We start from the raw sequence: 27298 nt of genomic DNA on the forward strand, positions 1-27298 counted from the left end.
TACCACATGCCGCCTGCCCCTCCACAGTCCTCTTGAAAATAAGTTATCTTGATCCAGGACTTCATCCTTAAGTGGCCGTGAATGGTCTGCATGACTTCTTTTCCTGGTTCCAGATGTTTGGACCTAAGGGCAGCCATTTAATTTACACCTGGAGACTGGCTTGAAAAGATGTGTAGGATGCGCTACTCAGGAGGCTGACCTGAGAGAGACAAAGGGAAAGAATGGTTGTTGGAGTGAGTTCAGGATGGAGACTCATATTGGCCACACCTAGATAGATCTCTATATTTAAGAAATTGAGTAAGTAATTAATAATTTTCCAAAAAAAGAAAGCACCAACTCCAGATGGTTTCAGTGGTAACTTCTACCAATCATACCAATTCTCCACAATCTCTTCCTGAAAAATAAGCAGAAGAAACCCTTTCAAACTCATTATGTATGGCCAGCATTGCTTTAATACCAAGACCAGATAAAGACATTACAGGAAAGGAAAACTACAAACCAATGTATCTCATTAACATAAATGCACAAATACTAAAAAACATTAGCAAATAAAATCCAATAATGTATAAAAAGTATTATATACCACAACTAAGTTGGATTTATTCCAGGTATACAAGACTGGTTCTGTATTCAAAAGTCAGTTATTGTAATCTGTCACATCAATAGGCTAATGAAGAAAAATTGTATATTATCTAAAATACAGCAATAGCATTTGACAAAATCCAATACCCATTCATGATCAAAACTCTCAGCAAACTAGGAATAGAGGAGAACTTCCTCGACATCTACAAAAAACCTTTAACTAACATCATACTTAATGGTGAGAAATTAGATGCTTTCCCTCTATGACTGGGAACAAAGCAAGATATTTCCTCCTGCCCTTCTTATTCACCATTGTACTGGAAGTCCTAGCTAATGCAATAAAAAAAAGAAAAGGAAATAAAAGTTATCCAGACTGGGAAGGAAGAAATAAAACTCTTTATTAACAGATGACATGATTGTCTATGTAGAAAATCCTTAAGAATTTACCTACCTGCCTGCCCCCCCAAAACTGAAAATAAACAAACAAAACCCCCAAAACACACCTGGAACTAATAAGTGATTATAGTAAGGGTGCAGGATACAAGGTTAAGATACAGAAGTCATTTGCTTTCCTATATACCAGCAATGAACAATTAGAATTTGAAATAAAAACCACATCATTTACATTACCACAAAAAGAGAAAGGTATAAATCTAACAAAACATGATCTTTATGAAGAAAACTATGAAACCCTGATGAAATAAAGGAGAGCTTATGAGATATTCCATGGATAGGAAGAATCAATAGTATTAAGATGTCAGTTCTTTCCAACTTGATCTGTGGATTCAATGCAATCCCAATCAAAATTCTGATAAATTGTTTTGTAGATATCAACAAACTAATTCTAAGGTTTATATGAAAAGGCAAAAGATTCAGAAGAATCAATACAATATTGAGAAGAACAAAGTTGGGGCTGACAGTACCCAACTTCAAAATACCTGAGAAGCTACAATAATCAAGACATTGTGTTATTGGCAAAAGAATAGACAAAAAAATCAATGGAATAAATAGAGAGCCCAGAAATAAACTCACACAAATATATTCAAGTGATCTTTGACAAAGGTGCAAAGGCAATAAATGGAAAAAGATAGTCTTTTCAACAAATGGTACTGGAACAACTAGACATCCACAAGCAAAAGAAAAAAAATGATTTTGTACACAGACTTTACACCTTTCATAAAAATTAACTCAAAATGAACTATACACCTAAATGTAAGATGCAAAACTATAAAACTAGAGATAACATAAGGTAAAATATAGATGACCTTGGGTTTGGCAATGAGTTTTTAGATATAACACCAAAAGCATGATCCATGAAGGGAAAAATTGATACATTAGACTTCCTGAAAATGAAAACCTTCTGATCTGTGGAAATCACTGACAGAGAATGAAAAAGGCCACAAATTGGGAGAAAATATTTGCAAAACACATGTATGAGGAAGGACTTACATCCAAAACATACAAAGAATTCTTAAAATTCAACACTAAGGAAACAAACAACTCAAACAATGGGCAGAAGACACTTCAGCAGAGAAGACATACAGACAGCAAATAAGCATATAAAAAGATCCTCAGCATCATATGTCATTACAAAATTTCAAACTAAAACAACAAGATGCCACTGCACACCTATTAGAATGGCTGAAATCCAAAAAACTGACACCACCAAGTGCTGATAAGGCTGTGAAGCAACAAGAGCTGTCACTAGTTGCTGGTGGGAATGCAAGGTGGTCCACTCACTTTGATGACAGTTGGGCAGTTTCTTACAGAGCTAAGAAAATAGTCTTACTATGTGATCCAGCGATCACTCTCCTAGGCATTTACCCAAATGAGTTGAAAATTTGTGCTCAACAAAAACCTGTATATGACTGCTAGTAGCAATTTTATTCATAATTTCACCAAACTGGAAGCAACCAAAGTGCCCTTTAAACAGTGAATGAATAAACAAACTGTAGTATATCCTCTCTATACTATCTGCTCAGTTTTCTGTAAACCTAAAGCTGTTCTAAAAATTGAAATATTTAAGAAACCAAAACAAAGCGACTAGGTAGATTTGAAAGGGAGAAAAGCAGAACTTGTAGAAATAAAAAAATTAACATTGAAATTAGCTTACACCTAGGTAAAGAGAATTGAATGATACATCTGAAGAAATTACTCAGTTGTGGCACAGAGAAAAAAGGAGATCGATGGAAACGACTTAAATGTCCATCAATAGAGGACAATTTGAATAATCTATAAACAAGCATGTGCATATATATACGTGCACACCTATGTATATATGCATAAACACACACACGGGTATACAAAGAAGCCATTAAAAATGTCTTATGTTGTTTTTTTAATTAATTTATTTTTTATTTTTATTTATTTATTTATTTTTTTGGTTTGTCATATTTTTTTTTAATTGGGGTGACAATTGTTAGTAAAATTACATAGATTTCAGGTGTGCAATTCTGTATCACATCATCTATAAATTACATTGTGTGTTCACCACCCAGAGTCAGTTCTCCTTCCATCACCATATATTTGATCCCCCTTACCCTCATCTCCCACCCCCCAACCCCCTTACCCTCTGGTAACCACTAAATTACATTCCCCAGATTAATTTTCAAACCCCGTGGCCATCTTGTGGTTACTGATTGTTTTCTAATCCCCTCACCTTCCCCCTTACCCCCCTCTTATGTTGTTTTTTAAAAGTAAATTGTAAAACTCATGTAGACTTCGTTTTGTAAAATTATATATGTATACATACCCATATGTGGGCCCAGAGATGTGTCTTGAGTATGCAAACTTTAGTTATCTCTGGATGATGAAATTTGAGGCGATTTTTTACTTTGTTCTTTGTGCTTTCCTGTATAGTTTGAATTGTTTGGAAGAGTTTATACCACATATACAAAAGCAATAAAGCTGTTTTACATAAAGTATATATATAAAAAGATGGAAAATATGAGTGGTTAAAAGACATTGAGGATGGACTACAAAGGTAGAACACTTGTAGTTTCAGAAGGAGATAATAGAATGATATTCCAAGAAATGATGATAATGATTAAGAGTATTCCAGAACTTACAAGAGTCAAAAACTCACAGGCACTATAAGCACAATGCTTAACTATCAAGGTAAATACAAAAGAAATTGATAATTAGACATATTGTGATGAAACATAAGAACACCAAAGACAAAGACAATATCTGAAAAGCAACCAGATAGAAAAGGCAAATCGTCAATGAAGAGGTGGTATTCAGAGGCTTACAGCAGACTTCTTATAAACACCATTGCAAGGTAGAAAATATTGCAGTGATATTCTCCAAGTATTGTGAGAAAGTAATTGTCTTTGGGGGGTATCTTTTGAGAATGAGGGTACAATAGATACAGGTTCAGAATTGAGACTTTACCCCCAGTAAATCTTTACTAAATGAAGTTCTCAAGGATCATGAGAATAAAAATAAAAATCTTAAATATTATATTTTTCTTAAATATAATAATTTTCTGTATAAAATAATAGTTTTATAACAAACTCTTGGAGAAGAGCAATGAGATTTAATATTCTAAGACCCTTGGGAGGAATGTTAAGCTATATATTCAGTTCAGACTTCAAGTTGTTAAATATCCATGATAAAATATCATGGACAACCAATGAAAAAATACAAATATAGTATACAACTTCCACACCAATAACGGGGAAACTGAATTGTAAAATAAACAATGGCAAACATTAATCAGCTTGAAAATAGAGGCAAAAAAAGGAGAAAACTGGAAGTAAAATTAACGCCAAGATAAATAGAAAGTATCAAGTCTAAATATCACACAATATATAACACAAATATAATCACAATAAATGCAAATGTACTAAACTTGCCAATTAAAAGGCAAAAAGTTTCATATTGAATAAAATAAAATCTAGCCATACATCATTTAGAGAGACATATCAAATAATAAAGACACAGTTAAGAATGAAAGGATGGAAAAAGATATATCAGGAAAATACTAAAGAAAAGCTTAGGTAGCTTTACTAATATCAAACATAGTAGGTTTTAAGAGACAAAGATTTATTAGTAATAAAGGAGGTCATTTCATATTGATAAATGGTTCTGTTTTACCAGAGAATCTAATAGTTACAAACTTATATTCACTAATAAAATATCATGAACAAAATAATCTAAAATTTATAAAGATAAAAATGATGGAGCTAAGTAATATATTGGCAAATCTACAAAAGTGGGAGATTTCAACACAGCTTTCTCAATTAAGACAAGCAAAAAAAATGTTAATAAACCTCAGGTTGATCTGAACAATGCATTTCACAGGATTGTTATAAGAGACACCTGTAGAAACCTGTGCCTAATAATTAGTTTATAAAGGCAAGAAAAAGAAAAAATATATCTAACATTAAATAAGTTACATATTCAGAGTAGTGGTTATCTCTAGTGGCAGAGTGGGTCAGGCAGGAGCTTGGGATCAGGAAGAAACACACAAGTAGCTTCAGTGATATTAATAACATACTAGTGCTTGAATGGTGTGTTCATGATGTGTTTTAATATAATGCATGTTAACTCACATTTATGTTACATATATTCTTTTGTATGTATTAAATACAGTATCATACAAGAAAAGTTTACAGCCCAAATATATTTTTCATTCTTCAGTGTATTCATATTTCTTGGTGTGGGAGGTATTGTACTTCTAATCTTATTAGGAAAGGTGTTAGGCAATGATTCATGTCCTCTCCCAGCAGATATTCCATTCCAGTTAACATTAGGTAAGTGCCTACCACATTCGTTATGTCTTTTAATACCAACAGCAACCCATACAATGTCACTGGACAGTTCCTCACAATCATGCAGAGAAAGTTAAGTTTATGACCTAATCCATCCTATCCTCTTAGAAACCTAGAACAAGACAGGGACCTTCTCTTACGGGTCATCTGTTTCTTTTGCCTGTGATTAGGGCATCACAGAATTGTATAATAAGTAGGTATTTGTATACTTTACAAATGAAGAAACTGAGCAAGCTCAAATAACTTAGCTAGAGACAGACACCTTTACTTCCAAAGAGCTCTAGGCTAGAAAAGGCTACATCTTCCCTGACACTTACGCGTATTCTGAAATTAGGTAATATGCAAACCAGAATTTTCTAGTTTCTCATACTGATATCAACAAGTATTTTAATTTGTAAATTACAAGGAATAATTTTGGCAGCATTGGGCTACATTTTAAGGCAGAGCTTGAATTATTTTCTGCAAACTCACATTTAAGGATGAACTTTTGTGAATTTCAAGAAAGATGTTAAATCTTCATTCTTTCATTAACATTTGTTTGGGGCATTTATAGTATGAAGGTAGACACGAAAGGGTAACTCTAACCTTTACATTTATTTTTTTAGTTTCCATTTTGAAATAAGTTCAGAATATTTTTAATTGAGTTTAAAAAATAGTGCAAAGAATTTTTGTGTACCATTCAACCAGATTTCCCAAATGTTTACATCTTTTTAAACCACTGAGCAGTTATAAAAAGCAGGAAATTAACATTGGTGCAATATTATCTAATCCAAAGACATTATTCAAATCCCCCAGTTGTCCCAGTAATATTTATTTTTTCTGCTCCAGGAGCCAATCCACGGTTACACGATTCATTTATTTTTATGTATCACTAGTGTCCTTTATTTTGGAAGAGTTTTTATTTTTTGTTAGTTTCAGGTGTACAAAACAATGTAATAGTTAGACGTTTACACCCCTCACAAGGTGATAACCCTCCTCCCCTCATTGTGTATAGCTGTTACAATTCTGTTGACTCTATTCCCTATGCTGTACTCCACGTCCTGTGACTATGTATACATTAAACTATAGTGACATTCAATATTATTCAGCTTCAGCTTCAGCTTCAGGTATACAGCTCAGTGGTCAGGCATTTACACCGTCCATGAAGTGGTCTCCCTAATAAGATAAGTGCCTATCTGACACTCCATAAAATCTTTACAACATTATTGATTATATTCCGCAAACTGTCTTTTGTATCCCGCAGCAATATTTGTAGTCTTTCTTTGTCTTTCATGACCTTGACACTACAAAAAAGTTTAAAAAAAATGTATATATAGATACATAGACATACACACACACACACATATACACACACACACATACACGTATATATGCCACTTATTTTGTAGGATGTGCTTTAATTTGGATTTGCCTGATATTTCCTCATGATTAAGTTTGGGTTATGCCTTTGGAGTAAGAGTATCACAGAAGTGATCTGTGTCCTCAGTGTATCATATAAGGAGCGCATGAGATCAATTTGTCCCATCACTGGTGATGTTAACTCTGACCACTTGATTAGGGTGCTGTCTGCCAAGTTTCTCCGACACTAGGCTGTTTTTCCCTTTGTAATTAATAAGTATCTCTTGAGGGAACATATTTTGAAACTACATAAACATCCAATTTTTCATGATGCTTTTGCCCACTAACTTTACCATCTGTTGATGATTTTTGCCTGAAGCAATTATTACTGTGGTGTTTGACAAACGATGATGATCTAATTCCATCATTCCTTCGCTGCGATTAGTTGGAATTCTACTGTAGAGAACAGCTTTTCCTTATCCCCCATTTATTTATTCATTTACAAAACTTATATCAGTATGATCTCTTGGATGCCTTTTTCATTCTACAAGTAATTCATTAATATCATTATTTATTTTGCTGCTTAAATGATCCCAGTATTGGCTATTGGGAGCCCCTTCGTGTTGGCTCCTGTGTCCTTTTGATATGTCCCATCATTTTTTGAGCATGTACTCGATTTCTGGCGCCACAACAGTCCAGGATCATTTTGTGCTCCCTGCTACAGCCCTAAAATAAACTATTTCGCCGAGGAGCCCTGGTCAGAGAAGAACACTTTAGACAGCATTCAAAACTTTTGAAATGGCACAGAGAAGCTGAAAACCTTCAAGTATTGTGGAGGTATTTGCTATCTTGTGTATTAACAAAGTTGTCAATACAAATTTTTTAATTGTCATATTGTATGGCTAGGTCTAGAAAAATAGTAACGCAATAAAAATAGCAAATATTTTAACCTTTGTTGTACCAAGAGAAAATCATCACATCTACCATCTGGGTCCAAAGGATTCTTTATATTTTTTACTTTTTAAGTTATTTTATGAAAAATTTACAGAAGTAAATAAAGAGAGTGAAACCAACAAAATAAGCATTTAGACATAGCAAACCAAATTTTCTTCTATATTTTTCTGGTTTTGGAGGTATACATACCTGAAATGGGCATAGTGTGGGAATGTAACTATCTGCTCATCAGTTTTCATGTGAGAAATGAGAAATATTCATATCATAAATACTGATTCTAGATTTTAAACACATCTCTAGTAGATTATAGCTTATCATTATTTCTGGTTCTTTTTGCATGTGCACTATCACAATGTAATACTATTGAAAAGTTTGAAGGTTCATAATTTTGTAGAAAAGAGGATGGTCAATTTTTTGTTTCATAATTACAAAAGTATTTTTATTTTTAGTTTTATAAACGTAAATTAGATTGACCAATCCAATGAACTTTTTAAATTTTTACGTAATATCCGTCCTTCCAATCACCTTTGTATATAAGCCTACTTTCAGCGTCTGTCCATTTATGAATCATATCAAGTCAATTTTTATACACAAATGTCATAAAAGATAAAAGAATTGCCACATGTTCTTTTAGCAAAACAAGATGATGGACTGGGTTCTCATTGCAAAATAATACATGATTAAGTCCTTCCTATTGAATGACTAACTGGTTAGAATATTGTATTTCTTTTTTTGTGTTTATAAATATGTTGTTTGCTCTTTGATTCTTGAATTTGAGAAGATTTATCCTAAAGACTTATAGTCCAAGATTTTGCGTATACAGTCAATTTTACTCTCATCAGTGGAGTCTCTAGTATTTCTTCCTCTCTACCTTCATCTTCTGACTCACCTAACAATTGTGAAATGCCTTGGTTAATTTGTGTCTCTTTCTTATTATAGATGGAAATGAAAAATTATGAAATCTTAATTGTGTTCAGTGAAAGTTAAAAAAAAATGACAAAGATGGTGTCTCCAGACTTCTTTTATACCCTTTTGAAAAATGATGCATTACTTTGGAAAATATAATGAGAAAACCGAAGGTTGATGAAATAGGGGTGACATGTTTATTTATTCATTTCTAGGCGTTCCATTATTTTTTTGTTTCATTATTATTTTAGTTTTTTAAAGCATAGTTGGAAATAATTGATGAGTGATGATGAAATAGCAAAATATTTTAAGATACAGGAAAAGATCCCTAAGATTTCATAACGTACCTTAGATTTATAAAATGATCAATGGACCTAAATGATAGCAAGAGAATAAGTTTTATCCTGTTAAAAAGTAGTTTTTCTCTTTGATCTTTGGAAGGAAGACCTCTAACAAACTTAATAAAAGTCATGAAATATCCAAATATGTGGTGATAGAAGGAGAACTGACTCTGGGTTGTGAACACATAATGCAATACATAGATGACGTGTTACAGAATTGTACATTTGAAACCTATGTAGTTTTGTTGACCATTGTCACCCCAATAAATTTTAATTTAAAAAGCCATGAAATATCAATTCTTACAAAAACTTAGAAATGATCAACAAAGAAACTTAAAAACTAAAATTGGATAGTGATGATATTCCAAAGATTAAGAAATTTCAGTCAAATAGTGAATACAAGGAATAGGGAATATTGGCAAGAATCCTTTCTCCTTAAACCTGATAAATACTCTAGAAGTGAAAACTTCTTAAGTTTTTTGTTACCTTAGAAATCATATTGTGTTTCAAAGGAATGAGCTGTCACCTGTTAGGAAATTTGTTAAATGGAGTGAAAAGAAAACTAGACCAGGAGTCCAAGAACTATAGCTCTAATTTAGGCTTAGACATTAACTAGTTGTGTTTCTTTGAGCTGAACAATCCTGGAAACCATGGTGTAGTGGAAAGAGCAGGAGACTGAATCAGAGCCACAACAAGAACCTGCTGCTTAGGACTCTTAACTTCCCAGCCGCTCAATTGTCTCAGTTTTTGTAAAGATAATAAAATCTGCCTGTTAGGATTGTGAGCATTTAATGAACTCCTATAGACTGTAAGACCTTGGAAGGCTGGAACTCCTAGTCATTTTTGCCTCTCCTGAATCTAGACATATCTAAGTATTTATTGAATAAATGTATACATTTTAAGCATGCTTATACATTCTATAAGTTCTATATTAAAAAACTATAAAGTTTAAACAATTATACGGTCATTGTAGTTTTTGCTTAATACATTTGTATTAAGTACTATACAGATTAAAAGTCTTTTTTTCCCTTTACCTTAAAAAACCTTCACGAAAAGAAAACTTCAACACAGGCTCACTATTTTATCAAATCCAGGAAAAAAACAAAGCTTTGGAATAATCTAGAATTTAATATTTAAAATTATAGATCTATACTCATTTAACCTCATCTATGATTATTAAAATGGCAGGCAATGACAAATCAATTTATCATTGTATTTGTTTTAAGTTGGCGGACTGGCTCCTAAGTTCAGAAATTTTCATTGTCATGCCATAAATTTTATAAAGTAAAAGTATCTTTGTGTATTTATTCTTTAAGCTTTCATAGTCCAAAAATACTAGTTTCTCGCTTAATATCAGTAAAAGGGTTTCTCGCTTAATATCAGTAAAAATTAAAAAATTTCCTTGCCTATTTCTCTTCTAACTCATGTCTTACAAATCTTCTGAGATATTGACTTGAATAATTTCTTAAACCATTAGTCTCTTTGCCATTTTAATAAAATCTTCTTTTTTTTCTATATAAGAACCCCAAGGCTCTTAAAAAAGTCTAGAGAGACCAGTTTGAAAGTTACAGACCTCTTTCCCTTGGCTAAGCCGTACAGCCTACCCAACAAAGAGAAAGAAATCTAACTTGGATTTAACATGTAACTTGTTTAATTCACTAGTTTGGTCATTGTTCAGTTCAGGATCTGACTATGCATTAAGTAAATGCTTATTTCAGCACCCTTCAAGTTTCCCCGTGAAGTCATTTATGCCTCTGAGAGAGAAACTAGGTTCTAAGGTGTGACCACTGTCAGTTTAACCCATGATTTATTCCTTACGTTTGTTGGCCAGAGCTTGGACTATCAATAAATACTTTCTCAGCCTCAGTGTATGTTTTCTGTGTATATGAGACTCCGTCCTTTTCATTCTTGTTTGACTCTCACTGGTTGACACTAACTTAGGCTTAGACATTAACTAGTTGCATTTCTGTATTTAATCTTCGGATGACATTGAGGTTAAAAACATCATAGAGTAAATTCCTGAATTGGGGGTGAGTCTGGACTGCATACTGTTTAAGGGTGTCTTGTAACTCTTCAAATTCTATACTTGAATTATATACCAGCAAGCACATAGAATAAGTGTGATTACCATGATACTTCTGTAACACATTGCCTTTGACTGGCATCCTGTCACCTGTCTCACCAATCCCATTCTGTTCTCTACTCCTTTAGATTTTTATTAACAATGAGTGGCAGAACTCGGAGAGCGGGAGAGTGTTCCCTGTCTATAATCCAGCCACAGGAGAACAGGTGTGTGAAGTTCAAGAAGCAGACAAGGTATGTCCTTCTTAGACAAAGATCCCCTGTGAAATAATTACCTCCAAACAGCAGAGCACTAAACGTATGCTTTCCAGACACAACCACTGATGTTCATTCATCACCTTTTTTGTGAGAGAAGACAGTTCGTCCTTCATTTGGAGTGTTGTCCCTTCAGCTGTGCCTCTTCCTCTCTAACAGGCAGATATAGACAAAGCAGTGCAGGCAGCCCGCCTGGCTTTCTCCCTTGGTTCAGTGTGGAGAAGAATGGATGCTTCAGAAAGAGGACGTCTATTGGATAAGCTTGCAGACTTGGTGGAACGAGACCGGGCAGTTCTTGCAGTAAGTAGCTTAAGAAAACGTTCAGTCTTTGCCCCAAATGTACCATTCCACTGAAATTTAGATTGCTCAGTCTTTCTGAAAATACTGTGTGCAGTGGACCTGGGGAACAAGCTAAGGAGTACATAATACACATGAAACATGAGAGACATTTGGCTTTTGCGATCTGGTGAGGGAAGTGGAGGATCAGCTTGAGTGTCTCTTCTTACTGAATTTTGAAGAACAAAATTTTGAAGGACCTTCCTGCCTTCCTTCCGCTCTCAGGAAACAAAACAAAACAGTTAAGCAGCAGGAGAGTTACCATGCTGCTTGCAGAAAACAAATACCAAATGATCATTTGAGAATAAAATAAGAGTGTGTTTTCCTCCCCAGAGTTAACCCCTCTTGACTGAAGAGAATCCTTCAGAAGCCGAGGCCATGACATGGACCTCTCATCCACTTCTGCTCCCTTTGTTCCTGTCACTTGCAGCAACTTTCTTTCATTAAAACAATCCTTTTCTTACATAAGGAACTTCCCATCTCCTAATGGTTTTTGTTTTTGTTGTTGCTGTTTCTAAAGTAAAAGTCAGTTTCTTAGAGAATACAAACTTTTTGGAACCCGGAACCATTGGGGTATGCCTGTGCTATATACAACAGGGGGCTCCACAGGGATGACCCAGACCTGGTCCATTAATATTTAGGGTAGCCTTGTTCAAGCCATGAGTACTATATCCTCGCCTCTACTTGAGGTAACAGGTCACTATTGGGCTTTGAGAGAAGGAGTCATTGTACCCTTTCTTTGTATCACATCTGCCACTGTTTTCCTCTCCTCCCATCCCACTCAGGGATCTGTACAGATTAGGAGAACAAAAATGACTCCTTTATGGAGATGGTTTGGAATTCTGGCTATATGTAACATTTGTCTGTAAAACTTTCCTAATCTGGTACTTCAACGAGGTGTTTATGCATATGGTGAAAAAGGCATTTCATGGTGAATGGCTCCTTCTTGGAGATGCACGAGACACCGAGCATACTAAAAGTTCTGAAAAGCCCTACTCAGTGTTTCTCAAACTTATTTAAGCCTCGGCCTATTTTTCTGGCTAACCTATCAATATTGTGCAAAACTGAATTCTGTGGAACACCTTGGGGAATGCTGGTCTGTATGCTTATCTGTTCACTGAATTATGATTTCTTTGACAGTGAAAATTGTATTTTACTAAAAAACTAATAAAATGCAATTTGTAATCCTAACACAGTTCCGGACACATAAATGGTCAATGCTGGGTACTCTGATGGTCTATAATGTCTGTTTAATTGAGTTAAATATGTTAGGTTAACAGGGTGTACTAGATGGTGATACAGTTCATTTCTGCAGTTATATTTCCATGTCGTAAAATTCAAACGCCATACTTTTTCTGATGTTATGTATCACTGTCATCACTTCTAAAGACATTCCTACTTTTAAACACTACCAAGCCATAATAGGAGTGAGTTTTAATGAGAATGGAATATAGGGGAGCTCCTGACCAGAAAACAGAAGTTAATACTGCATCCAAGTAAACATAATTGAAAATAAACCTAGGGCTGGCAACTCTCAGGCCAAGTTGGCTGTTGTCAGTAGCTCATAGGGACCATTTAGGTGGTTCAGATTTTGGTTATTAACTCTCCTTTATGCTGTGTAGACCTTGGCTCTATGCTAGCTACATGGAGAATGTAATGCCCAGCTCAGAAACATAAATATTCTAAAAAGTACTGGGAAGTAATTTGATTCCCTTTAATAAAGGTGAGTCAATATGTAATGATAAGTAACTGGATATTTTAAAATGAGTTCCATCTTATACACATAGTAAATGGATATATTGTACTGTAGGTAATAGTATTTTCAGGTCATTAAATGGAGAATATTTCAATTTTAGTTTTGTCAGCACTGAAATAATTTTCACACCAGTACGTGTTATAAAATGTCCTTATAGAGAAGAATATGAGATTACAAACATATTTTTATTTCATTTGTTCAACGTGTAACACCTTTAATATTTCTCAAGTCAAAATACTCTTCTCATGTCAGTGTGTTCATTTGTAATTCTTTTTATTACAGATTTAACCACTTTAGAAGCATGTCTTTAAAATAATAACTTTATAATTTAAAACTGCTTAATATATCTATTTTATTAAATGAAACTGGTGCTTCACTCTTAATAGATAATGGTTGTTAACATAAATATTTACCAAAAAACCAGCCCTCAAGTTGTTAAAGTCTGAGCTTCCCTAGAGGAGATCTTGTTTATTTGGTGGTAATAAATAAACTCGCTGTGCACCGTGGATATTCCATTTCTCAGCAGGGGTCTTGGCAGCTGTGGAGAACGTTTTATATTCTCATCAGTTGCATAAAAGCCCATGTCCCTGCTCCTCTTTATGGATTCAGATTACTGGTGTAGACTCCAAAAAATCCCCATGCAGCTCTGATCATTAATATAACAAGCTAGTTTGACAAGCAGAACATTTCTTTATCATCAGTTGAAGAAATGTTGTGTTTATGTATTGGGATAGTGGTTACTGAAAACACACAGGCACAGGAATATGCACATACATATATATATATTCATTGTGGTTTTTACTGGAAACTAAACTAAACCGGCAGTACTACTAAAAACCTTTGCATTTGGGAAATCAGAGTTGACCAGGTATGCATCACTGTTCATGTTTATTCATAGTCTCAATCTTCCTTTTTTCTTCTGCTCCAGAAAGCATTTCGTGTATCACTGGGAAGTTCTCTCTGTTTCTTTTCCTATAGACCATGGAATCCCTAAATGGTGGCAAACCGTTCCTACAAGCTTTTTACGTGGATTTGCAGGGGGTCATCAAAACCCTTCGGTATTACGCAGGCTGGGCTGATAAAATTCACGGAATGACCATTCCTGTAGGTACGTGAAATTTGAGTACATTGAACAGGGAGACACGAGGCTCCACCAGAAAGACACTTCCACCACCAAACACACGAATACAGATAGGGGCACACTTGCGGCCGCTTGAACCGAACAAAGCAGGAAACAAATTACGTCACTTTGACAATGTCCAAGTGTCTGTGTGTACACAGTCCGTACCTTCGTGCAGGAGCGCGCTGCTTACCTCAGTATGTCGATCAGCCAAGGAACGGGCCTGTGTTTGTCAGCTGCCACGTGCTAAGCACCGTGCTAGAGTAGGTTCTGGGGTGTGGGAGACACGGGGCGTGGGCAGGTCAGGGAAAATTCCAAGAAGAGTAAAACTTGGTTCTTGCCCTCCTGAAACATAAGATCTACTTGTTTGGAAGGAAATACTCTAAAATTGTTAACAGTTGTTTTCTCTTAGTGGTGAGACTATGGATGATATATTTCTTTTTAAAACATGTTTTTCTATATTTCCTATAATGATCATGAGTTACTTTCATAATCTATAAAAACAGCAACCATCCTGACATCCTGACGCTTTTTTTTTTTTAATCATGTGGCTTAACCTATCAGTGCTGTCATCCTTTCAAAGGCAACGGAAAGTGTCCAAACTAAGTTAGCTGGTGGAAAGGTCTCTATCTGAGCGCGAATACTAGGGATACTAGGGATAGCAATACCATATCGAGTGCTTTCACAGCACCCCACGGGGAAGGCACGGTGATTACCATCCTCCTTGACAGAGGAGGAAGTTAAATAGGTTTCCTAAGTAACCCAGCAAATAAGTTGTAGAACCAAAATTTTGATATTAGAGCCTGGTGACTCACTTCACTAGAGGATCCAATTTAGATACTGGGAAGAAGAGATAGGACAGGAAAGGGACTGACTGAAAGAGCTGTGTGGATATTGGGAGTGGTGAATAGACATAAGGAAAGAAAATACATGTTTATTGAGTGGCGCCTGGATGCTGCTAAGTACTACGCCAGCTACTCTGCCTGTGTTCTCCAGAAAGCAGCCTGCTCTCCTTGTGCATCTAGGAAGAGTGGAAAATAATGCTGGGAACTTGGGGGTACCCTGTTAGGGCTTTCCTAGGCTGAGGAGTATTGACTTACTAGAAAAGAGGATGGTTGGCTGGTAGTGCAGACAGCTTAGAGCAGTGCTTCTCAAACTTTGCTGTGCATGTGTGTCACTTGGGATCTTCTTCAAGAGCAGTTTCTCATTGAATAGGTTTGGGGTGGGCCTGAGATTCTCCATTCCTAACCAGCTGGTCCTCTACCTTGAGTAGTAGTAAACAGAGGATGCAGAGACCAGCACTAAGCGGATGGCTGTTGTGATGCCTCATTTAGGCATGGGGCAAGAAGAGAAGAAGTCATGGTGAAAGTGGAGAAGGGACAGAAATGAAACTTCAAAGGGCTATTTTAAAATTACCTCCATGAGTGATGGTGACAGGTGGACTGTCAGTCTTTAGGAGATGGGCTTTGGGTTATAGGCACTCTTATCCGCCATCCAGAGGTTTCCCTTGTTCAGCAGATTCCGAAGGATGGAGAAGTTGCTCTTAGGGAATGTCAGAATCTTAGTCACCGCTCTAAGGATATCTCTGAACATCTGTTCTCCAGCATCACTTGCAGGATCTCGGAATGGCCTAAGTGAGGCAGAGTCACTCTGTGATATAAGCAAATCTTTAGGAGAACCTAGGAATTAAACCTTTACTAGAGATAGGACATGTGTCAGTCAGCCTTTCTAGCTTGGCCTGTACTTCAAGGCAGAGAGGTAATTAACAAGATCAAAGGCCCTAGTTTGTTTGTTTGTTTTGCCCCCTCCCCCACCGACCATTTCATTGCTAAAATATATTTCAGGTATTTAAATATCTGTTCAAATGATTTACAAATATCTTAGAAATACAGTGAAATGGAAGTCTGTACACATAAATCTCTGTTTGGCCTACTGTTGTCTTGGTTTTCTTTTGCTTCCTTAAGAGAGAAGACCCTGATCAGATAACAAATTTTTGAAGTCTCTGATAATGTTTGATGCTTTACTGACTTTCTTTGGCAATAGTAGTGCTTGATCGATAAGCCTCACTGTTTGTTCCTTTGGTGCTCTTTGGAGTTCCTGAGGATACTGATCTAGGAGTTAGACACACTGAGTTTAGAAAAGGCTTTCACAGTAGTTTCTCCCAGCTTTACTCATAAACTCCTGTTCAGTCTGTAAAGGAAAAAAAAGTGAGGAATTCTCTTAAATGCTAAGTAAGTTTTTGTTTCCCTAATTTTTCTTAAAGTGCATTTAGAGGGATGCCAGGATGGGGGACCCTGAAGTGTCAGGACTGTAGACAGAGCTCCTAGGAAGCTGGGGGCTTGGGGTGTAAGACCTCTCGCTGTGGTGCCTCAAGCAGATGAGGGAAGGATGGAGGCAAATGTGAACTTGGCAGCTTTCCATTCTGTTCCAGTTTTACATACGTGTAGGCTTGCCTGTAGGCTACTGCGAATTCATCCCATGACCCCTTAGGCCAGTTCAGAGTTTAGTGAGTCTAGCTGGATTAAACCCGGAGTTCTATAGGGGGTGATCAGGAAAAGAGGTCGTTATTTATTCATTCCCCATTATTTATTTATTCCCCTCTTATTTATTCCCCATTATTTATTCTCAGATTTGTTCAATCAATCCATTTGTGTTTGTCATTTGTAACTCCATAATTTAACGTCAGCTTGACTTTTGTCTCTTCATTTTTGGCTTTTTCCAATGAAATCTGGGCTAGAAGAAGGCTGTTACTGTGTTACATGCATCCCCCTATGAAACACCTTAAATTTTTGTTTGGAATTATAACATAAAGGAATAATGTATTTTATATAATACTTCAGAGTGTAAAATGTTCTTTCACATACAGGATCTAGGTGATTCTGTGTGCGATCCTGTGAGACAGATTGGATTTTTAAAAGGTAATTGTATACATTGTACAGGTATGAAAATGAGAACGCAAGGGTTCTTGAACAAGGTCACATGGCTAGTAAATAGCAGGCCTGAGATTCAAACCCAGGTCTCTTTCTGCCTAAGCCATTATAGATCCTCTTCTTATGGAGGTCAGTTGAGCAGAGCAATAAGAGAAAGGGGTCAGTCACCCGGATGAAGTCTTTAATCCTTTGTAGACTTTTGGATTAATATACAGTTGATTCTCATTATTTAGGGTAGTTATGTTCTATAAAGTTGGTGTGGACACTGAATTGGTAAATACTGAACCATTGCTCCTAGAGAGGAAATATAGAGATGAAAAGCACAGTTTTATCTGGTCACTCCTAAAAAATAAAGCTGAAAGTTTTGTTTTTGTTTTTGTTTTAAATTTAAAATATAAGACTGCTTTGTTGTACTGACTCATATTCCAAGGTTCATCCAGTTTAGCATCTCTGACACTAAAGGGTAAGAATCAAAAAGAGCGGGAAGAATTATGCTCTTGTCTCTTTCACTCCTTCCCATTCAGGAAGGCTGGGCAATTTACCATGTAATGGGAAGAGCTCTTTGTTCACCTCCTATACCAGGCATCAACTTCAACCCTCCGTCATTCTTCATATGTTTATTCATTCTACAGATTTGTGTTTGTTTGTTTTTGAGCACCTGCTATATTTCAGGTCCTGCATTAAGCATTGGGGGCTACAAAGGTAAGTAAGATGTTGATAGACTAGTAAGGAAAACTAACACGTGGACAAATAGTTGCAATGTAAGGTGGCTTGTTCAGATATGGAAGCATGAAGTTCAGTGGGACTCCATAGGAGAGGCAATCTTACCCAATATTAAGGCTTCTTGGAGAAGAAGGTGAGATACACAGGATGATACCTGAAGGGTAGGTAAGTGAAGATGGAGATAGGGCCATCACAGGCGATGGTAATAGCCTGTGCAAAGCATAAAAGGAGGAGAGTATACATCTGGAAGTATAACCAGATACAGGAGGCAATGGAGCTGTTGGCCTGGGTAAACCGTGGTACAAATTTTATTCTGTAGAAATGGTGAGTCGCTGAGTTATTTTAAATAGATAAGTGCCTTGATCAAAATTGCTTTTTAGAAAGAGCACTTTGATTACATAATGGGGGATCAGTTGGAGAGAACAAGTACCTGCTTTTTCTTCCTCGCCTTGTAGGGTAGCCTCCCTATAGAATATTTGGGAAGAGGAGAAAAGGGTTATGGCATGACCATTTTTGAGCCAGTCCCTGGTCTTGAGGTTTCTCCTGACTTGAGGTTTCTCCCATTCCTCTCCATGACATTTCACTCAGGGCCCACTGTTGGATGTTACCACAGAACCACGCAGTTTCAGTTTGATTCACAGGGTCTGATGTTGTTCCCTTTACAGCTCTGTCTGTTATTTCCTGCCGTGGTACTCAGTGGAGCCATTGTTTCTGACCATAAATCCTATGCTTGACCCTTCTACTATGGCAACTCTTAATTATGATGATAAATAATAACCATTACTATGATTTATTGAATACTTTCTTTGTACTCATTGTATTATCTCTAATCTCATAGCAGCCCTGTAAAGAAAGTATTATTTTTCCCATTTTGATTATTTCAAACCTATATCAAAATCCTCTACTTCTCTCATGTCTGTAGACTCCTTGCGATGGAGGAAATATCAAAGCTTGCTTTCAATTAACTGAGGGAGAAATGGAGGTTAATTGATTTGCATATGATTTTTCTCTATAACAATTGTTGATTTTACTGATTTTGTGATATGTAAGCAGAGAAAATACAGCCCATCTTGTAAGCTGAATTCTGACATAAAAATGGCTTTATGATACATTAACAAGTAGAAAAGATTAAAAATTAACTACATCATATCTAATTATTTATCCACTTCTACCTTCTTTCATTTTTATCCATTAAACTAAAGAATAGGCTAAAAATGCTCAGACCTTGACTAGGATCCTAAGATTTTACCTCCAACACCTTAGATCTAGTTTAGTGTTGTCAACAGAGAACACATATGATGGGATCTCACTCTTATTGTTCACCGAGAGTGAGAAGAACCCAGGTGGACAGAGCAAATAGCTTAGTGGGAGCTGAATTGGTGGTGACAGGAGGTCATGAAGTCGGTTTCACATGTAACCTCTTTCTGAGGTTAAGGCTGAAAAGGCCAACCTCCTCACTTTTCAGACAATGAAACTGAGATCTAGAGAAGTAAAGTAACTTTTTTTCAAGACCACATTACAGAGGAGTGATAGAGCTAAGATAGTTTCCTGACAGACTCAGGAACACGGAATCTAACTTCAGAGAAGCTACCAGCAGACTCCTGGAAAGAATAGTGTTAGCTCCACTGCATACTAATGTAAAACCTCAGTGTTTGTGTATGCATTTACAGTTTATCATTATAGCTGTAAAATGTTCAGCGAGGTCTGTTTATTGTCAAAATACATACTAATCTGCCAGAGGACATAATGGAATAGTTCAGTGTAGCTGGTCTAATTGTTTAATACTGGAGTCATCAGAAGGGTTTCTGTACACAGATTAGAGATTGGAAGTAATTCTGTACACAGATTAGAGATGGGAAGATGGCCTTACATTCACTGAATTGTGTTATAGATTTTAATGCTATTAAATACACTCATTTTTAGTGTGAACAGGTATATATAATTAGCTACAATTTTTGAAATACTCAGTATTATAATTGAGAGCCAGTTCTTGACATCTGTTTTTGGTAAATTTCTCTCCAATTTCTGGCACATTACAGATTTTTCTGATTTTATTGACTGTACGATATTGTCTAATTATACTGTCTAGTTATGTATAGACTGTGCCAATGTCAGATGTTGTTATGAGAATAAAAGTTCTGTTAAAAATTTTTTTCAAGCAACTATAAAATCTGGTTGAAGAAGTAAAGTTTACCCTGAAGGAATAATCAAAATAATTAAATTGTTCTAATTAACTAAATAATTGGTATCTCTTCTGTGTAACTTGACAAGCCCTCATCAAAGAACATAGAACAGTGGCTCAACTGGGTTTCACAAATACAGCAGAGGCTTATTCTGTTACTCATTTCTAGAGACAAAGACTTTTCTTAACATAATCCTAGAAATGTCTCAATCTACACATATTCAGTAAAATTTGATCCATAGTTCAACCAAATTCATCGTATAATAAAGTCTTTAATTATAAAGTTTTTATTCCTCATGAGTTAAACTCAGGTGTTGAAGAACACATCAGAGGAATTGTCTCTGGTTATGTCTTTAAAATAAACTCCTGGTAAGAGCAGTATCTGTTCCTGTGTATTTTTTACTTTCTTCAGTGAAATGGAAAAGAGGCTAAGAGATAAAAAGACATGTACATGCAATTTAGTATTCCTGCTTTGGTATCTCATTTCTTCTTTAGTTTTCTCCACCGTAGTCTAACTCGACTCATAATGTGGTGTTCAGAACATTTTTCTGGTATCCTCATCTAATGCAATCCTTTCATGCTGAGTCTGAGATCTCTCGGCAATGCCCCGTATTTAATAAGAAGACCTAAGATCATCGTAGCCCAAAACAGAGTACCTGTGTTTGGGTGTAGATTTTTCTCTACATTAAGCTATGTGCTTTTATAGCACGAAGCTAGAGAAATGAAGGGAACAACCTTTTAATTCATCTTGCCATATTTGGAGAACATCAGTATAAAAGATGGGAAAATGGGTTGTAATTTTTCTTCTAGGCAGAGATCCACATACCAAATCCTCAAAGAATCATCTTTGCCTTCCACAAGAGGGTTGTCATTTTTCTCTATTTGCACCCCTTGATATAACACTGATTCTGTGGTTTGTGATACCCACCTAGAAGGATTTCTTTGCAAATGAAATTCTTTAGCCTATTGATCAGGGTTATTGCTCCTCATGGAAAACCTTCCCTGGAAGAACCTGAAAAAAACAATCTATAACATTAAGGTGTGTGTATGTATGTGTATATATATATATATATATATATATATATATATATATATATAAAACACCTTTCCAGAGATTTATAAATTGAAGCAGGGTAGTAATTTGTACTATTGTAAAGAATGATATCTATGAAAATTCTTGAGTTGTTTGCATAGAAAACTAAAATAGTTGATTTGATTTTTAAAATATTACTCAGATTTCTTATTGTCATCCTATGGACAATTTCCACATTTTGTCTGCTTTTTCTGTTTTAATGGAGATATGTTCTAAAATAATTTCCTTCCTACAGTTGGCTGAATGCTGCTTACTTCCCAATTTCTTCCATTTAAAGAAAGATAAGTATCAGGAGTGCCAAAAAAATGTATACACATGACTTGTATTCATCTTTTGTTATCAGTATATATTGATTATTACAATTTTAATACAGGTTTTTCCTTTCTTAAAATGTATAGACATTCTTTTGGTACCCTCTGTATAAAACAAAATTTGGAGACAAGCAGCAGATTAGGGAAAAACTTTACATAGACTCATAACAAAGTCCTAATTGCCTTAATATGTATAGAGTTCTTCAAATGACTGAAAAGATGAATAACCCAATAGATAAATGACAAACGGTGTAAACCTGAAGAAAAAAATTGCAAACAGCCAGTAAACATGAAAAGATGTTCAACCGTATATCGTCAAACAAAAACGGGTTGCCATATTCCACCTGTCAGGTTGACTGAAATTAAAATGCTTGAAAAACCCCAGTGTTTAACGGTAGGAAACAATACCATGTTATTGTTGGAATTATGAACTGTGTAACTTTTCTGAAGGATGATTTGGCAGTATTTCTCAAAATGTGAAATGCACATACACTTTACTATGAAATTCCACAGATACACAAAGATATATTAAATGATGGTGTTTACAGCACTATTTATAATAGCCGAAACTGAAAGCAATATCCATCTCCCTCAGGATAGTTTACAAGTAGTACCGTTATTTATTGAGCCAATGCAATAACATTCAGCAGTTAAATATGTTAGCTTTATATGAAAAAAAAGTGGGAAAAAAGCAAAACCTAGAAAACTATGAATAATGTGATGCCATTTGTATTTTAAAAAATGAGAGAGAGATGGGGAATAAAAGGATGCTACATATACTTATATGTGAAAAGAAAGTTCTTTGAAAAGATGCCCCGGTAACAGATAGCTGTTAATTCTGGGAAGAGGTCCAGGAGAGGGAAAGAGAGAGACCTTTAATTATTTTAAAACGGATAATTTTGAATTTAATTAAAACAATTCTGAATGATGAATATTAGTGATTCAGATGTGTTGAGAGACCATGATAAATAATCACATCATTTCTCTTCCCCCAACCCACACACCTCCTCCTGTCACCTCCTCCTGTCCTCTCCTTCATCCCTCTCCATAATAGCAACGCTCTTATGGAGAGTATTAACACAGGGTCTTCACTTTCCCAGGAGGACGGCTTTTGAGAGAGAAAACAAATATCAGTAAAGTAGCCAAAGGGTTGGCAATTGAGGGAAAAACAAAGACGTTGCCTAGTACCAGAAATGAAAAGCCATATGCTAAAAAACGAGCCATTCTTTGGTTATTTCAATTAGCCATTTAAAATAATTCAGATAAACATAATGGCATTTTCCTGCAGCAGAATTTGGTGTGGATTTCCTGGGTAATTATTTCAATTGCCTTTTTCTCCTGTAAGGAAAACAAGGTTATTAAATCATCCTTATTTCCATGGCTCAGTTGAGGGAATCGTCTTTGAAGTGGACTTTCGCCTTCTTGAAATAGGCCTGCATATGCCTCCCCGCTACCCCCCAGTGCCCAGGAAGTGCATGGTGACTCCTGGATTGAGTTATGAATAGATCTTACTTTTACTCACCTTGTCCAGATGCCTAGCATTTTACGTTTATCCCGTAGCATTTTACTTCGTTTTGTTTTTAATACTTCAGAAAGTTATTTCAAATTTTGAGGTACCTCAGTTTTTAAGTGAAATAACTGTTCTGCATATAAAGTATCATGTGACTATTTAGTATAAAATGTAGTATTCAGTATTTCCCGGTTTTCAGCTCGTCCACCCCCCATCCCCGCCCTCCCCCAGGACTGCTTCTAGTGTCATCAACTTGGCCTGCATTTTGCCTTTGAGGTTGGTACTCTGGGTGGCTGGGAGCCGTATCTGGAGGTACCTTATACCAAGTATAGCTCTTCTACCAGCTTTCGTACGTGGTTGAGTAGGTTGTGTTTTTAACTTTATTTCTGTGTTTTTGCTGTCACCCAAGTTCTCCCTCTGCACTATTTTCCCTTCCAGTGTGAGTCCTCTGTAGTGACCATACCCATTTCTTTCAGATGGAGACTATTTTACCTTTACAAGACACGAACCCATTGGAGTGTGTGGACAGATCATCCCGGTGAGTGTATCTCCTCACGCCTCGTATTTATTTTCATTTGATCCAGTTCTTTTAAAGATACATAAAACATGGACCTCAGCGATGTGTGTTTTCCATTACTGGGAAAAAAAAAACTGAGCTCACGTTGTTGACATATCTTTAGCAGCCTCCCTGCAAATGCTTATTTGAACAGGTTAATAGGGTTTCAGCTCTGTTACCAGGAGTTGAGTTCTTGAGTCATGGAATTCTCATGATTAAAATAAGCAAAGCCAAGTCCAGTGTATTAATAACCTGCCCTTGGTTATGGATGTCTATTCGGCTTATGGAAAATTAATGATTTGTTATATTTGCTTGTTTATTTTTTAAAACTTTGACTCACCATCTTTCCAGGCGTATTGTTTTATATGGTCTTTTAATCCCATTCTTTCCCACTGTTTCTTTTCACAAGAATCTAGATAGAAGACTCTACAGAAGACACAGCAGTACAATTAACGTCACGGTCATAATTGAAACCATGCCGGGCTGTTGTGTATCTTGTAAAGGGAAATAGATGTAGTGCTTAGTGTTTGGACTGGAACATTAAACATTGTCTTTTTTTTCTCTCTCTCTCTCATACACAGCCTTGGCACTATACAAAACATCATCGAATCTTCCAACAAAACTAGCTAATCGTTCTGGCAATGATTTCAGGGGAGGCTCAAACTAAACTCTTACACTATAGACAAGAAGTTTTCTCTTTTCAGAATATAGGAGAATGAGTCAAGATAATCTTTGGCTTTGGGAGCCAAAGATTTTTGAGAGGTATTAATGTGTTTTTTTTTAATGGTTACAAACTCCAGGTTACTGTGAAATTTACTAGAGAATGAAAACAGAAAATGAGAGGTTTGGGGTAAGTTCTTCTCCTAAACCACCCAGGGGAACCCTACTTGGACCAGAGCAGGGGTGAGGTCTGTCACCTTAATTGCAGGAACTCAAACCTGCTCTTCTTGCCCTTCCCAGACTCTCAGAGCTGCAGCTTTCACTGACAGGACAAGAGCTGCTTGTCAGCCAGCTCCGGCTCAATTACAGCAACCAAGATTTATATACTGTAGATGGAATTAAAACATCACTGTGGACTCCCAAGTTTATAAACAACTAAGGGGAAAAGAAATTGGGTGTTTGGTGAAGGCAAGACACTTGTATATTTTTGCAGGCTTGCCAGGGCCAGTGAGAATCTTTCAAGGATGGCAGCTGAGATGCTTCAGACCGAAACACATTGTGGTCAGAGGCTGAAGCCAGCGGACCAGGATTTCTGTTTTCTTTCTTAATGAATTATCAACAACACCTGATAGTCTCATGCCTGCATTTATGACAATACAAGCTTAGCATACTTTTAAAATCAGTGTAAGTCATTTTTGGCCCCCAATTCAGGTACTCACATATATATATTTTTTTAGTCTCCATTAGCTTATTTTGCAGTGGAAAGGAGACACTAAAATTTTTGCATACTCCAAAAATAAAGAGGTGCTTTATTTTTTTGTAATCATGTATTTTGTGAACATACATGCATGTATAGAAAAGGAGCTACCTTGAAATAGGCATTGACTTAAATATAATTCACAGCTGGAATTTTCTCTTCTAGTTCTTCCACACTGAAGAACTTTCATACCAGTCTGAAATTCCTGGTGTAAAAATCACAAATGCAGGAAAAATTTTCATATACAAGAACTTACTGGAACCAAAGTGTAGTTTTAAAAACATATGAAATAACAACAATGAAAAACCAAAACAAGACGAAGAGAAAACAAAGACTCCCTTTTTACCATGCAATTTCTGTTGGTGGGTAGTTGGAATATAGTAATTTGGATTTTCAAGGTCAGTCCTATTCTATTCTTAATGACGTAATTAAAAATCCAAACATTTCCACTTTGTGGTAGGACAAGATTTATGTTGAGGACTAGTCTGAGAAATCTGAGAAGTCACAGCTTGAAAACAAAGTTGCGGAGGAATATTTTTCCACCTATCAACCTTGAGTTTTTTTCCTTTCAGTGGAACTTCCCCCTGCTGATGTTTGCCTGGAAAATTGCTCCAGCTCTGTGCTGTGGCAATACAGTAGTTATTAAACCAGCAGAGCAAACACCACTCAGCGCGCTCTACATGGGAGCCCTCATCAAGGAGGTAAGAGAAACCGCCTTCAGGAGTGGCCCCCCCCCCCTTGCCCTGGGGACCTACTGGAGCATATCTGATTTAATGTGCTTCATCAGCTCTCACAAGCCGCGTTTCCTCCAATTCTGTTTTGTTAGGCTGGCTTTCCACCAGGAGTCATCAATATTTTGCCAGGATACGGACCAACGGCTGGGGCAGCAATAGCTTCTCATATTGGCATAGACAAGATTGCATTCACAGGGTCTACTGAGGTAGGTACCTGGGAGCCACGGGTTGAGGAGCAGTCCTGCAAATGAGTAGAGGGCTTAAAAGAACACCAAAAATGTTACCCAAGCCTCAAAGGGCAGCATTGGTATCATAGCTGGAACACCAGCGAGTGTCTAAGTAAAGGTGCACATTCACCATTTGATGCCACAGACATCCGAGCGTTTTTGTGGTGCCATGTGTGTAAAACCTATCCCAGAAAAATAAACAAAACCCCATTACCTTTTGAAATAAAAGAAACACAATAGTAGAAGCAGAAACAAACAAGCAAAAAACTGTTCCAGAAGAGACTGTCCCAGTGGCTGGGGTTCTGAGCACTTCTTGAATTCAGAACAACAATGGCAAAAGCAAGTTAAGAAGCTGGAAATCGAAGCTAATCTCTGGTACAGATTAAAATGGAAACACAGCTTTCCCTTCTCATTATTTCACCAGGTCCTGTAGATGCAATTGGCAAGTTACTATGCCCATGAGTGATAGGGGTGATACAGAGCAGAGGTCAGCAAACTTTTTCTATAAAAGGCCAGGTAGCAAATAGTGTGGACTTTGCAGGCAGTATAGTCTCTGTTGCAGCCACTCGACTATGCCCTTGTAGCACAGAGTAGCGATAGGTAACATGTAAGCTGAGCATGGCTACTGGCCCTGAAAACTTTATTTACGAATACGGAAATTTGAATTTCATATAATTTTTACACATCACAAAATACTAATCTTTTTTTGACCTTTTCCCCCCAATCATTTAAAAACCCAAAAGCTGTTCTTCGCTTGCAGGCCATACTAAAATAGGCAGCGGGCCAAATGTGGCTCATGGGCCATAGTTTATTGATCCCTGCTGAGAGAGATTTCTAATAAAACGTTACCGCAAAATGTCTTGGATCCGGGTAACAGAGATGATAAAAAAAAAAAAAAAAAAAGAGAGTCTGATTCACTTTATCAAGTAGAACTTCACAGATGACATTGCCATTGAACACAGGATGTTTGCAGGTCTCGAACAGTGAGTGCTACCTAATAGAAATATAGTGAGAGCAACATTTGTAATATAAAATTTGCTATTAGCCATGTTAAATTTTTTTTAAAAAGAGAATGACTTTTAATAATATATTTTCTTTAATCTGGTATTTCCAAAATATTTCAATTTATGATCAATATAAAAATCATTATTACAGTATTTTGCATTCTCT

General features: G+C 36.3%; 1 protein-coding gene across 1 annotated transcript in view; it reads left to right on the top strand.

Annotated features, from left to right (window-relative positions):
* The window catches only part of ALDH1A2 (aldehyde dehydrogenase 1 family member A2), a 90725-nt gene that overhangs the window by 28853 nt on the left and 34574 nt on the right, over positions 1-27298 (top strand). The window contains exons 3-8 of the mRNA XM_033109258.1: positions 11108-11212; positions 11393-11533; positions 14304-14433; positions 23671-23732; positions 25740-25868; positions 25994-26107. Coding sequence (XP_032965149.1) covers positions 11108-11212; positions 11393-11533; positions 14304-14433; positions 23671-23732; positions 25740-25868; positions 25994-26107 — 681 coding nt within the window. The remainder of the gene's footprint in view (positions 1-11107; positions 11213-11392; positions 11534-14303; positions 14434-23670; positions 23733-25739; positions 25869-25993; positions 26108-27298) is intronic.

The sequence above is a fragment of the Rhinolophus ferrumequinum genome, chromosome 6 (assembly GCF_004115265.2).
Source record: "Rhinolophus ferrumequinum isolate MPI-CBG mRhiFer1 chromosome 6, mRhiFer1_v1.p, whole genome shotgun sequence".
Classification (NCBI taxonomy): domain Eukaryota; kingdom Metazoa; phylum Chordata; class Mammalia; order Chiroptera; family Rhinolophidae; genus Rhinolophus; species Rhinolophus ferrumequinum.